Raw genomic sequence first — 15698 nt, 5'->3', positions numbered from 1 at the left:
TCATCTAGGTAGGCGGCACAATAGGAATTGTGGGGCCGTAGCAGTGTGTCTACCAGACGTTGGAAAGTAGCTGCCGCCCCGTGCAAACCAAAAGGAAGGACCCTGTACTGCCAATGTCCGCTGGGAGTGCTAAATGCGTTTTTCTTTTGCAGAATCCATTAAGGAATTTGCCAATACCTTTTGTCATGTCAAGGGTAGTTAGGAATTGAGCGCTTCCTAGTCGATCGAGCAGATCATCCACTCGCGGCATCGGATACGCATCAAACTTGGAGACCCATTGAGTCGTCGGAAGTCATTACAGAACCTCCAAGACCCATCGGGCTTAGAAACTAGAACAATTGGACTAGACCAAGGGCTATAGCTTTCTTCGATAACCCCTAAATCCAGCATTCGCCTAATTTCCAATTCCACTTCCGCTTTGCCTCCGGAGTCTGTAAGGTCTCTCCCTGACAATCACTCCAGGGTCCGTAATAATATCGCGCAATCAACGCAGTACGCCCAGGTAATTCATCCACCACCTCGGTACAGACAAGATAGCCTTTTCGAGATCTTGTCGCTGTTCTGGGGTCAAATTGGAACCAAAATTAAGTTTGGCACAGGACATAAAAAGTGAACTAGGCTGTCCGGAGGAGGGATCGGGCTCCCTTTCCCTCCACGGTTTCAGCAAGTTGATATGATATACTCTTTCGGTCGGTCGACGATTAGGTTGTTTAACTAAATAGTCAACAAGACCTTTTCTTTCTTTAATTTCATAAGATCCTTGCCAATGAGCTAATAATTTATAATGGGAGGTTGGGAATAATACCATAACACGATCACCCGGGACAAATTCCCGAATGGTGGTGTTTCTATTATAATAGCGTGACTGTGCTGCTTGTGCTTTTTCTAAATTCTTTTTTAGGATAGGTCTGATTTTCTCTAGTCTATCGCGTAATTGCGCGATATATTCAAGAATATTTGAAGTAGGGAGTACCTCCTCCTCCCATCCTTCTTTTAACATGTCCAAAAGCCCCCTGGGTTGCCTTCCATATAATAATTCAAAAGGAGAAAACCCTGTTGAGGTTTGAGGGACTTCCGATAGGCAAACAAACGAGAGGAAGCAACTGATCCCAGTTTCTTCCGTCCTCGTTAACTACCTTGCGTAACATCTGTTTTAATCTGATTAAAACGTTCAACCAATCCATCAGTTTGGGGATGATAAACCGATGTTTTCAGATGTTTTATCCTGAGTAATTTGGCCACTTCCCTGAACGTTTCTGAAGTGAAAGGAGTCCCTTGATCTGTTAAGACCTCCTTGGGGATCCCAACACGCGAATATTCCTACTAATTCCCGTGCAATATTTTTTGAATTAGCTGAGCGCAACGGAACAGCTTCTGGAAAGCGAGTGGCATAATCTACTAGAACTAAAATATATTTAAAACCTTTTAACGAGGGTTCTAATGGACCAACAAGATCAATACCAAATCGTTCAAACGGGATGTCAATCAGGGGAAGGGGAATAAGAGGAGCTTTAGACCTTCTGGGTATCTGGCGAAGTTGACACTCCGGCATGAAGTGCAAAATCGCCTGACCTCCTCATTAACTCCGGGCCAATAAAATCAGAGTTTTGTCCTCTCCAAAGTTTTTTCAGAGCCTAAATGGGCTCCTAGAAGGTGGGCATGTGCTAATTCACATACCTTTCGCCGAAAAGTACGTGGGATTAACAACAAAGCCCGCACTTCACCCCCGTGTTCTGCCACTCTATATAATAAATCATTTTTAATTACAAAGAACGCATCGGTGGCATGGGATCTAGGGTTGTATAACCCTCGGTAGATACTACTGCATTTCTAGCATTTTTTAACGAATCATCATTCCATTGTTCTCTTTTGAATGACGATGGAGTTAATATGAACTGGGACGTTAAGTTTTGTATAGGATCTCTTTCGAGTTCAATGGGAGGGGCTACTGTCACTACGCCTTCTCGCCGACTGTATCAGCTCCCGTAGAGGACGATGGGACATCAAAACCTTCGCACTGGGTACCCGTATGGATCCGTGCTACTGAGGGACACGGCGTGGAGGCAGTCGGAGCATTATTCTCCATCACTAAGCCCAAATTCTTATTAGATGCAGTTACGTTATTCCCGCTGTTAATTTTATTCCAATCTCTTCCTAATATGACTGGAAAAGGGGGATCGGGTAATACAGCCATAGCCATACTGGTTAATTTATGAGCTACTGATATTACACACCTGGCTGTTTTATAATATTTAATATCCCCATGTATACATTTTAGACTGGTTTTCCCTTTAGTCCACTGTTGCGGTAATACGTAACAGGTAGCAACAATGGAAATGTTACTCCCGGAATCAAACATTGCCCTTACCTTTCTGCCATTTATAATAACTGCACCTGTATATGGAAGAGACAGAGGATTAATCACTGTGGCACAGTACCTTTCTCCCCTTACTACCGAGCAATCCATAGGCTCGTAGGCACAGTTCGGGGACAGATGTCCGATCTCCCCACACTTGAAACAGCGAGGGAGACCGGCTAGTCTGTCCCTTCTACGAACGGCAGGTTCAGGAGTTTGTTGGGGGGGCTCAGGAGCTGCCCCACATATCTGTTGGGTTCGGCGAGAGGTCCTTTCCGACCGCCCTGATTTACAGGCTGCCCAATGACGCCCGCTATTTGGATCAAGGTGTCCATATCCTCGTAATTATGCTTACGGACTTGTTGGGCGATGTGGTCAGGGAGGGCATGTACGAATGTCTTGCACGCAAGGAGCTCAGCCATTTTGTGGGAGGAGTTGATGTCGGGCCGTAGCCAGCGACACACCTTACCCCAGGCTTCAAAGCCCTGAGTTCTTAACGGCCTTTCTGGATCAAATTGCCACTCCCTCCACTCTCTCGCCTGTTGTTCCGGTGAAACGGCGTAGCGTTTGAACACCTCCAATTTTAGCACATCATAATTGGCCACCTGCTCCTCAGTTAAGTCGTAGTAAGCCCTCTGCGCCGTTCCCTTCAAATAGGGAGCCAGTAGGTACGCCCACTCCGACCTCGCCAGCGCTCCGCTTAGCGCACGCTCAAAATCAAAAATAAGACTCGATGTCATCTGATTCAGTCAAGGTGGTTAACTGAATTGGCTGTGACCGAGCTACCTCCGACCGTGCACCAGCATGGGAACGAGCCTCGGTTTCCGCTAATTGGGTCCTGGTTTCCCCCATCTGAGTCTTCAGAGTTTGGAGATCGCCCATAATTGTATTCAGTACAGTGTTGAGGTCCTGTTCTTCGGTCATGTTGAACAAGAGTCCTGCCGGCTACGCCAATTGTAATAAATAAAGAGTCTTTCAAAATAGAAAAAGATTTGGGGATCATCCCCATATATTGTCGTCCAGACAAAGTGAAAATACGGTTGATTCAAATTGACTTTTCAGTACAGAATGAATGAATAACTGTAACAAAATGGCGTTTAAATAACAGATGGGATGATGGGAGAGGAAATGGTTGGCAGGAAGTGACGATTGGAGGCGGGACCACGGAACCAACGTCATCGTGAGTAGACAGGAGTAGTTGAGTGTGGAACCGGAAGTGACGTCATCGCGGCCATTTTGGAACTGAAAATGGATGGGTTTATTTTTCTTCCAGTTTTCTGTAGGTAAAAAGAGATTCAGGTAAGTACCACGTGATAAACCCTTGTCTCGCGAGATTTCACTCACCTTTGGGCTCTTGGCCTCCAACTCGCACGTGTGTGACAATATATATAGCAAAACAGCCACGCCTCACAGCGGAGAAGTAGTGTGTTAAAGAAGTAATGAAAAAGAAAAGGAAACATTTTAATAATAATTGACATTGTCATGAGTGTTGCTGTCATATATATGCCTGCCTAAATAAGTCACCCTCGCTTCGCTCTTACTTTGTTACCGTTCATTTAATCATGGCTAGTGGTGGAAAAATTATAAAATGGAAGGAGGATTACACTGAGTATGGCTTTACCAAAACAATTATTGATGGCGAATCGATTATTCATAAAGCTTGAATTGGTGATCTGTTTTTCTGTGTTAACCTTATATTTTTTCATACTTCTTCTCAAACCAAGGTGGTGCGAGGGTAAAATGAATAGGGATGCGCTGATCAAAGTAATCGGTGTACCAGGAAATCACGCATTAACAAAAGTTCCCCTTTGCTTGTAATGCAAAGTGTGATTAAATGCATTATTTTTTAACGTGTTATGGAGCACATGCATCGAAGCTTCTCAGCTGTGCTTGTGCTAAGAAAAGGAAACATTTTAAAAATAACGTAACACGATTGGCAATGTAACTTTTTGTAAGTAGTGCCTGGAGGATTCAGTGTGGAGAAACTCTAGAGACAGCGTGTGTATTAACTTGTGGATTTTTCTGTGAGTATTTGGTGGCAGTGTGACGAAGTTGCTTCGAAAGACGGCGTTAGCCGCGGAGCTCAGCTCAGAGCGAAATTAGGTAAATGGGAGGGGAGATGATGACGTGACTCCCCCACCCGCCTTAACTGTCAATCCCCCACAAACACAGTCTCTCGGAATTTGCATAAGCACACCCCTTCACCTGCAATTTTAACTTAGTTACAAAGTGATCAAAACTCTCCTTTATATCCTGCGTCCTCTCATTAAACCGCATTACCCGTGGGCATGAGAAACGCCTATGAACTTAATTTAAAGTTTAGGTTTACACCTTGCTTTCTTTCCGAAGTAGCAGCACTCATGAATATGGTAGTATATGTCACTCGCTCGCTTCTTATTTTTTCGCTGCCTTCTCAATCATATAATGCATGTTTTCTTCAGTGCTTTTTGGAGGTCTTCCTGGTTTTCTACGCACTGCGTTGACAGTCAGTTCACGTGATTACGTGGGAGGCGTGATGATGTCACATGAAACTCCGCCCCCCCACGGCTTTCGAGCTCAACTCCATTACAGTAAATGGAGAAAAATACCATCCAGTTATGACCATTACACGTAGAATTTCGAAATGAAACCTGCCCAACTTTTGTAAGTAAGCTGTAAGGAATGAGCCTGCCAAATTTCAGCCTTCTACCCACACGGGAACTTGGAGAATTAGTGATGAGTCAGTCAGTCAGTCAGTGAGGCCTTTGCCTTTTATTAGTATATATAATCATTGTCTTGCGGTTTACTTCTCAAATATCCATCCCCATATCTGAGTATATGAGAAAGTCTAGGGGAGACCACTCCCGATTTTTATAACTGATAAATGCGTGTTGGAGCACTGCTTTGAAGTAGAACTTTTGTGTTTCCCAATGTCACAAAAGTAATATTCAGACCTACATCACTTTGATAAAAGTTATGTTTTCATGCGAATATTCTGACTTTTTTATTTTTTTATTTTAGGGAAAAGCTGGAGACCCAGGAGAAAGAGGTCCTCAAGGAATTCCTGTAAGTAGTTTGCTTGTTTAAAGTGTGCTTCACAGAGATAACACCTGACTTTGAATTTATGAACAAAGTTCATAATAGAGTACTTTTCAAGAAATAACCAAAGCTGGCTTCCAATAAACAAAATAATACAATTTATTAGAGTATTATTGCTAATGTTTGAAAAGTATAGTGTACTGTATATATTGTTTATAATGTTGAATGGTTAGTAGCTTTACGAGATTAGATTTATTTACTGAGGCATGATACAGATATGTAGAGATGTCTGAGAAACTTAAAGAAGATTTCATTCTCTGCCTCCATGCCTGTTTGCTTTTCACCGTAATCACAGAATAGTCACTTTGATCAAAAGAGAAAGAAACTTTCCTTAAAGAGTCACAAGACCCTTTAAGGAAAGCAAATTATTGTTTCCCTAGACGAAATCAATACACCTTTACATGTACTTAATAGTATTGTAAACATTCAGCGGCATATTTACATCAAAGAACAAAGTTAAAAATTGAAAATTAAGTACCTTTCATAATGTGAAAGAGAAAAGGTTGGCTTCAGTATCAATTTCACAGACAGGGATAGGATAATAATTCCAGCAAGTAAGTGTATAGCAGAAGCTGTGCAAAGAAAATGTTGAAACCAAGAATCCCAGCACCAACTGATTTCCCAGATATCTAGGACTGTAATCACATGAGGTTATTAGAGTATCCACAGTTGTCATACAATATGAAATGATCTTTTTAGTTAAAGTCAGTACCTCAATACCTTAGATGAATATATATGCTATCCATGAGGGACTCTGATAATTAATGTAGACGTCTTTGTAAGTATGAACACTTAGGCAATTATTTGAATATTTTTAGTAATGAAATCAAGAAATGTGGCAATGATCAGAGAAGATATCAACAGTGTCAGAATGTTACTACCAAGTACGCCAGTTATGTTTTACTTGACAATGGGCAAAATGTCTTGATTTCAAGTCTTCTCAATAAATTATTATGTTTAAACTTACATGTTTGTCACTAAAGTCAGCTCGTTGTAGAAGGAATAACTGATTTGTGAAAAACCAAAAAGTCTGCAAGTCCACAAGTATAAAAGTTTGAAAGTATAATTGAATTATACTAAATTGCATTAAATCAGTTAGTAACTTATGGAATTTTGCATTCTGATCAAAGTTACTGAATATAGATTTACCGTGATGTCTTTATTTCATATATGTAATCTAGTAGCAGTAGGAGCCACTGTGAATATTGCTTAATTTATTTTTTAATTAAGTAGAGCATTTTAGACAGTTCATGTTCTACTTTCAAACTGAAGGAAAATTAACTGATTTTACAATTGTTATTTGGCAATTTTCCAGTAATAAATCAAGGAGACAACAATGTTTAATCTGGCTGCTTTTTGAAATAAGTAGAATTTAGAAGTGACTATTACAAAGTTTGACTTTGAATATCAGCAGCAGTTTAAAAGTTTTTTTAGACTTTAAAATAGGCCCCTGTTGTGGGCTGGCACCCTGCCCGGGGTTTGTTTCCTGCCTTGTGCCCTGTGTTGGCTGGGATTGGCTCCAACACATCCCCATGACCCTGTAGTTAGGATATGGTGGGTTGGATAATGGATGGATGGATGTAAAATAGGCCCACGTTTTCTTGAGTTTTGTTAATTAAGCATTAGTCATTGAAATTTAAAGAGAGACTGGCATCAGTTCTCAAAGATGAGAGTATGTAGTGTGTAAACTGTATAATCAAAGTTCTTAGTTAATTTATAGAGCAAAGATACAATAATAAACTTATTTGTTAAAGGGATTGAAATATGCTTAAATCGTGGCATAATTTTTAGTTGTCAAAAATATCACCTATTCAAGGAATTTTTAATGAAAATCTATCTATACCTTATGTACAAATAGTATGTGTGACTCAGAGACAACAAAGAGTAAAATAATGTGTTCCTGTCAAAGAAGTGCATTTTGTGGAAGAACATGCAAAGCTGATGCAGTAATTTTGTGCTTTTATGAGTCTTTGTATGCTTATAATGCAACTAAACATCTGGCAGTACTTTTCTTGACCACATCAAGATCTCTGCTACATAGCAGTATCAGCATGGGTACTTCAAACATTTCTTAAAATGTTAAGATTTTGTCCTTTGATGATTCAACAAAATTACTATCAGCACACTGTTTAGGTTTTTATTTTGAGTGAGGAAGGGAAAAAGCTAATTTATTAATGCTATCCAGAGGCAACTACCTTAGTATTAAGATGTAGTGGGAAAAAAAGATGTGATCATAATGCTAAGAGTGACACCTAGTGTATTCTGTAGGATGTGTTTGCCACATGCTAAATTGCAATAGTTTTGATGTATTATTATTATTATTATTATTATTATTATTATTGCTACTCAACAGGCAAATATACTGCTCAACAGGCAGCTATTTAAAGTTACTGTATATATTATATGTAGCCTGGAATATATTCAGCTCAGAAATAGCCAGATGAGAGCTGTAGTAAGTAAGAGTTGCTTAAAAAAATGAAATGTTCTTGTCCAGTTTTTGACTGTCAGTTTCTACAACATTCTAGAGACGACAAAGTCATAATTATGTTTAGTCACAGTTTCCTGTTTTAGTAAGAACATGCTCATTTTTCCTCTAAGGAATACGCTGCAACTTTTGTATCTCACAAGTATAAGGGAGAATGAAAATAATTGCATATAGTTCCTTAAACGATTTGCTGAAACAATTTAAAAAAAAAAAGTAAAATATTCTGTTATTTCTATGACGTAATATTATATATTTAAAATAATGCGTTTAAATGTTTCCTATTCATTTAATTAGCTATTTGTAATTGAAATGTGTATAGTATGAAATATAATTTCTTTTAGTTGTAAAGTGGGGGAAAGACTTAAATTTATAAGTACTTTTAGTTCATTTATTTGCATATCGGGCACTGTTACGCTAGGATGGAAGTCAGCCTTTATTAGTTAAAAATATTCTTTTCAATATTGTCTTCTTAAGCTAATAAATGTAACACCAGCATTAAAAGTGTAGTTTACAAACACTGAATCACTACACAAAATGTGTTAACTTTTAGTCCTTCTTACAGCCACCATAGATGAGGAAGCTCACATTCATTCTCTGATATGAAATGCATGGAAATATCAACAGAATGGAGGCACAAGCCTGCAGCATGCACATGGACTGAACTTCAGTGACATCTACAGAAAATCCACAGCGGCACATCCACAAATAACTTCCAGAACAAAGAAAATTGATATACCCCTTTGCAGTGAGGCACATTCCACATGCCAATGGCAAAAATGTCAACTGAGGGGAAAAAAATGTGCTGCCAGTTTCCTCTACAATCTTACACTGTGCATGCCAAATAAAGTCATACACACTGTTTCACCAAGATAAACATCAGCATCCATGACCTCACCTCAGCATTGGGCTAAAAGCAGGAGCTGTCCCACAGTCCAAAGACATGCAGGTTAGGTGCATTGGTGATCCTAAATTGTCCCTAGTGTGTGCTTGGTGTGTGGGTGTGCGTGTGTGCGCGCCCTGCAATGGGCTGGCACCCTGCCCAGTGTTTGTTTCCTGCCTTGTGCCCTGTGTTGGCTGGGATTGGCTCCAGCAGACCCCCGTGACCCTGTAGTTAGGATATAGCGGGTTGGATAATGGATGGATGTTTCACTGGTGATGAACAACAACTGATATAACAGCAAGAAACTGCCACTCATACCAAAGTAAAGGATCAACCTGAACTTCCAAATAGAACGCATACACAGTATCTGAAGAAACGCTTAAGCAAACATCTTCATGGCCTACAAATGCAGTCATCTCCCCTAATTGTCCTTACACAACCTTGAAAAAGGGGGGGGGGTGGCATCCTATACTGACATGGCAGAAATTCCACTGAAATGGATTCTTCAAAAACATTTACCATTTTGCTTTGTTAACACAAACCAAAAACTATGCCACTTCTCAAACAGTCAAATTCATGCAACTGATCCAGCAACAAATGTACTTAATCTTTATAACTCCTCCCCTGCCCTCATTTATTCATCTCTTCCCTGGCCTTGTGGCAATCCAGACACAAAGACTATAATTCTCATCATGCTCTGCGACAGACAGTTTGATCAGTTTGTATAAGAACATCTGCAAAAGCGTAATGTCATCAAAGATAGAAGGTCCTACATTTTTCATTTTAATCAATCACTTTCTAATAACAATTTCTTTGCCTCACTAGATTACAGCTTTTATTTTACAGTTTGTGTTTTTCTTTCATTGCCAGTTTTGTTTAGACAAATTGAGTTTACAAAAGACAGTTCTTCCCCTATTTTTTTCATCTGTATCATTTTCTGACAAATGTATGAGTCCAAAACTGTCTTATGCAGTGTTGCCAATCACTACCTACTATGATGTTATATTTGACCATTTGTCCTACCATCATACACTTGGTCAGCCGTGCACTTCCCTTTACTGTACAGTATATACCACACTTGACATCCGTCTGTCCATCCATCTTTTTAAATCCATTTACCCAGGTCAGAGTCACCAAGTAACTGGAGTAATAACTCAAAATTGCATAGCCTTGCATTTTAGAAACAGCCAACACTGTTGTTCACCACTTGCCAATATAAATCAACAACCATAATCAACGGATTTTTTAAGTAAAATATAGGTGGAATTTATTAAAAAAATTATATGGTATGACTGAACACAGTGTACCCCACTTTTTTCTGTAGCTGATTGAAATGCTCTTTTTTGATTAAGATAGAAATAGACAAATGTAAAATGGTGATCTTTAGCAGGTACAATTTCTAATTTGTATTTTATTATTATTCTTTTTTTGGTGGGCATTTAATCAAACACATTATATAATAACTCAGTGCTATTTTTTTATCCTTTATGCCATCTTCTTTAACGGTTTTGTGTTTTGATTGAATCAACATTAAATTGCCATTATAACATTATTGAATACTTTGTGATGTTATGTACTACCCCCCCACTGTAAATGCTTTCTTCGGTCTATGCGCCTAACAGTTTACTAATAGAACACAAATTAAAAATTTTAAACTTCAAGTGCAGACAGCCATCATATGGCTTCCATAAGTTAACAAGTACTTCCTCCGTGCTTTTACACAGGACCAATGGTCTTATAAGACACAGTGCTTCAAACTTTTGAATTAATGTTTCATTACATTCTTGCATTGCTTCGTAATGTAAAAAATATATAGAATCAGTGCAATAAGGAAGTCCAAAGTGAAATAAATATTTTATTGAAAAAAAGAAAAGTGGAGGGAAAACAGAATTAAATATTTCTTTCATTTTGAACTTACAATGCTACTATATATATTAAACATTCCATTTTTATTTGATAATCAGGCAAGCACATATACAGTATCAACAACTCTTTGTCTTTACCATCTATCAGAGCCTCTGTTGATACTCCCACAGGGCATGGTGCCTATGTGTTCAAAATTCATATTTAAATTTATTATTATATTAGTAGAGCTCACCCCTTTCAATTCCCTTTTTTGTGGACTGGAAGTCTACATGTTCAACTCTTCAATAACATATTGAGGGAAACTTTTAAAATTAAAAATCATTAATTAAATAGTAAATAAATAATTAGTACATTTTTAAATAATGTAATGTAATGTATTCAAAAAAGTCCTGTATACACGGTTTACTTTACCACGTTACATTTGTGCTACATGCTTTTGAAATTCATTAAGCTTACTAATCATTAGTTGGCACCAAAAGGTGACAGCTATAACAAATTATTAACAGTTTTAATATATTTTTAAGTTGCAATATTAAAAATAAAGTTTAAATCAAAGTAAGCAGATTGAAAAAAAATCAGAAATTTATAAATAAATGTTAGTCCATAAGTTTCTCTGATCTTTTTATTACTCCCCTCAGTACAGCTAGTGTAGGAAAAAGCTTCTAATTAAAAACATTGGTAAACAGAAACTTTAACAAACAATATAATGTAAGTCTAAAGCAGTTTTCCAATAAAAGGATTGGTTTCATGAAATTCTACTGGTACAAATGGTAATAATGAAGCAAAAGAAAACTGAAATTTCTTTCTTAGAATTACAGTGATTTGAAGAATGTTGAAATGTCTTTTCTTTAAGGATTTCAGCATTTTACATCATGGCTAAAGCTACACCTCAGTGGCACAGCAAGTGGGGGAGGCCCCATAAACCCCAGCCCAGAAACCTTCTTCTACCACTGAAACACAGCCAAGTCCCAAAAGAAAAAAAGCACTGCAGCAGAGACCCCAAACCCCCCCCCTACACAAGCCTTCCAAACAAAAACACAAACTGAAACCCGACCTCCTCCTTACTTGAAAGTGAAATTCTTAGAGAACCTCGCTGGAATGGAAGAAAAGCCATACAATCAAACTTTTGCAGTTTTGGTTCTTGATTTTTGGAGCAAGTATTCAGTTGATCTTGTAAAGGTTGAACCTAATGTAAGTGGCTGACAAGTAGAAATATTTAAATTAGCATTTCCTCTCTTCAGTTTTAAAAAAATGTTAAATTGTATAAATTACTGTTGTTATTAGGAGGAAGGAAGGAAGGAAGGAAGCCTTTATTGTCGTTGTACCAGTAAAATAAAATTGTAAAAGCTATAACTGTAAACAGTGTAAGTTCATCAAACAACAACATACAAATAATATAAAAAGAACACATCCTGTGACAAATAAATACCATACGTACATAAATAAGAGACAGGGAATTATTATTCACTAAAGTAATTGTCATATGTAGTAGAAAAAAAATTGTAACAGTTTTTAAAATTTAAAATACTGATGGTCCAAGGATAAAAACTATCTGCAAATCTTTTTGTTTTACTTTTAATGCTCTTGCACTGCCTGGCAAAAGGCAGTAGTGTGAACAGTGAGTGGCTAGGATGGGAAGGGTCTTGAATGATTTTAGTGGCTCTGCGGAGGCATTGGGCACTGGAGACATCTTTCAGGGAGGGCAGAGAGCAGCCAATGATTTTCTCTGCTGTAGATATTACTCTCTGCAAAGCTTTCCTGTCTGCTGCTGTACAACCAGCATCCATATGCTAAAACACTCTCAGTGGTTGTGCGGTAGAAGGTCAACAGCAGCTTCTCCTTCATTTCCACTTTCTGGAGAAGTCTCAGGAAATGCAGTCGTTGCTGGGACTTTTTGACCACCGCCAGAGGGTTTGCTCTCCAGGACAGATCCTCAGGAGGGGGAAAAGTTCAGGTTATACAGCTTATTGATTAGTATGCTAAGGGTTTTGTATTAAACGCCAAGCTATAATCGACAGTATTCTTACATAGGTCCAAGAGTGTTCCAGATGGCTCATCAGTGTATGGAGGGCTGTACTGATGGCATCTTCCATGCATCTATTTGATCTATAAGCAAACTGGTGAGGGCCGAAGGTGGGAGGGAGGCCGGCGTTAATGGGCTGAGCTATAAGTCTTTCAAACAACTTACAGTTTTGTTTAACTACATACACACTCCACTCAATTCTAAATTTGTCTTCTTTACAAGTTGAAACACTAATTTTATGTGATATTCTAACGTACAATGTTTGAATGTTTTTATAATTAAGGTTTTATTTTAAAGGGTCTACCTGGATATCCTGGAAATACAGGAGAGAAAGGAATTCAAGGTGAACCTGTAAGTCAATAAGTGGTGAAATATGCTTTGCTAATTTCCATAAGAAAAACAGGAATATGTTTGAATATATGTATGACCTCAAATGTTTCTTAAACTGTTTAACTAGCTTTGTAAAAAGTTAGATTTTCCCCTGCTTAGTCTAAGCTTATTCAAAAAGCACTATTAGAAAGTACAATACTTATTTCTAGAAAAAATCCAGAAATATAAGTTAGATTTTTAATTTATTAATCAGAAAATTATCATTATGCAGAGATGTTTAATGGGTGAATGATATGGTTTAATTGCCGTAATCTGTGAATATCATTAAAGTATTTGAAATAATATAACTTGTAAAAAGTTACACTACTCTACCATGTTACCAGAAATGTATTTTTCTCCTTAGATAACCAAAGATAAATATTTAAATAAAATGCATTTGTATTTAAATTAGTTTCATCAGGTTTCCTTTAAGCAGATATAGAGAAAAACAAAAAAAAGGCCTGAAGCTGAATGCAAGCAATGAACTTAAATTACTAAACAAACAGCTGTGAATGCCACTAGGTGTCAGACTCTGTTCATGTAACTCAACTTGCTGAACTCTGTTTTTCTGTAATGTGTGAACAAAAACAAAATTATTATTCTTCAACTTACCAAGGTCTGCTCTTAGTTATTACCAATGATGACATATGTGTAATTGGCCAATGCTGGCTCTTAGTAAATGTGTGTGTTAGCATTGATAGGTTAGGCTGTCATGGACCAATATTATTATTCAGCTCTAAAATTAATTTATATAAATTAACAGTTTCTCTGTTCCCTTGAACAGTAGTACAAAATCTTTAGCTGAGCAATGTCTTTATAAGTTCAGTACATCTAGCCTGAGTAAAAGATTGCAGATGCTGGATGGCATGGAATAACTATTTCAGGATGCAAACAATGAAGTCCTTTGTAAACTGAGATCCAGAGATGAAATAACACTTCTTATGTTTAAGTCAGTCAAATCTGGCAGTAACTGCCTCACTGAAAAAAACCCTTGTGCGTGGAACAAAAAAGTACAAATTAATAAAAAAGAACTGTTTGTCTCAATAGGTTTTTCGCTTAGTATCTAGGTTGGAATTTTGTGTTGACCTTCAAAGTTCCTAAAACTCTTCCTGCTGCATTTAAATATATACAGTATACTTTAATGAATGCCAGGAATGCACATAAATAATTTAATAAAGAGAGCGTCTTTGAACAGGATTTTAAATTAAAGTTCAGTCTCTGGTTTTCAGCAAAGAGTTCTTCACTCAATTAAGCGCCTTGAGCATGAGAAAGGCCCTATATAAATAAAATGTATTATTATTATCATCAGAGTGAGGTCCCCCTTTTATTCCAGTTAGTTTCTTGAAACTTCTCTCGAGTTAGAGTCGTTTTCTCTTTATAAGAAACATACAAACTGTCAAAGGCTCCTTCATTTATATCTTTCCAGCATTACATCTCCATCTTTCCTAATCTTCTTAAACCCTTGAAACATCAAGCACCTGAACAAATGTAACTTCTCATATATTTTCAGTACTGTCCTCTAAAGGGAGCAAAACATGCTTTGAGGCATGTGCATGTGGAGTTCTTTAACAACCAAACAATGTCTCACTTTTACAGGAGGTATTCTTAGATTATGTTTTCTGACCTCCAAATCACATGGACTCGTGTCTCTTGACCTCGGTTAAAATGACACATAGGGTTTTTGGATATGTGACATTGCACACATTTGATTGGCTATGTTGTCTGGATGACAGATGGCCCTGTGTTTAATCTTTTAAATAAATGTATACTTCTTCCTTTCTAATTCTGTAATTGCTAGTTATTCCCAGGTTATAAATTATATAAAACAGTTTCAGTGGCATCTGTACTTATTTCCAATTGTCAGGTCATAAGCTAATTGAAAAGGAAAACTGCAGAAATTACTAGTACAATACAACTGGATGCTTGCAATTCCTGTAATTAATGCCCTGTAAATTTGGTTTGCTTGAACAAAATAATTAAAATTTAATATAAACATGCTTTTCAAACATTGACAATTTTCCACTCCAGGACACCAACCTATGCCCAATCCACAGTTTACAGCAAAATATGCAAACATCAATAATTGTAGTGGAATATGACAAAAGATTGCCTCCACTCCATTCCAAGATGAGAAGGCAGTAACACCAAGTTTCACTGTGAAACATAGAGTGGAGAAAGGCAATAGGAAAGAATTACTAGCAGTCAATAAAAATGACTGCTGAAAAAGCAACAAGAGCAGCCTCAGCAGGAGCTCTTAAGAAAGCAACTCTCTGTTTAAATAATGGGTGTGCAGCCCTGATTTAGCTCCTGAGACTAATGTAAATTATCAAGCACACCCTTCCAGAATTTGTAGGTTCTATAGATAATGGATCTGTTCCTTGCAGGAATTTTATTTGTACAGGACATTTTTAAAAAATATATGCTTTGATCACCATGTAGACTCTATAGCATAAACATTAATATGATAAATGGTTTGGAGCATGCGGTTAATGAGAGTTGCAATTTTATATGTTAAATGGATGCAGAATGTTTTGTAAGCTTTTGGCAATTTAGAAACTGGGGTTATACAGTATATTCATACTTCTTAATTCTAGTTATATTATGTTTTACACAATTTTAATAGTATGACAATAAGCCATTA

At 37.5% G+C, this 15698-nt stretch overlaps 1 protein-coding gene across 2 annotated transcripts in view; it reads left to right on the top strand.

Moving 5' to 3' along the window:
- Positions 1 to 15698, top strand: part of LOC120514245 (collagen alpha-1(XXIV) chain) — a 327082-nt gene that overhangs the window by 241310 nt on the left and 70074 nt on the right. For both annotated transcript variants that reach the window (XM_039734522.1, XM_039734521.1), the window contains exons 31-32: positions 5357 to 5401; positions 12986 to 13039. In XM_039734522.1, the coding sequence (XP_039590456.1) occupies positions 5357 to 5401; positions 12986 to 13039 (99 nt within the window). The remainder of the gene's footprint in view (positions 1 to 5356; positions 5402 to 12985; positions 13040 to 15698) is intronic.

This window comes from Polypterus senegalus, chromosome 14 (genome assembly GCF_016835505.1).
Source record: "Polypterus senegalus isolate Bchr_013 chromosome 14, ASM1683550v1, whole genome shotgun sequence".
Taxonomy (NCBI): Eukaryota; Metazoa; Chordata; class Cladistia; order Polypteriformes; family Polypteridae; genus Polypterus; species Polypterus senegalus.
Note: the sequence above shows the minus strand (reverse complement) of the source record. Positions and strands in the feature narration are given on the sequence as shown.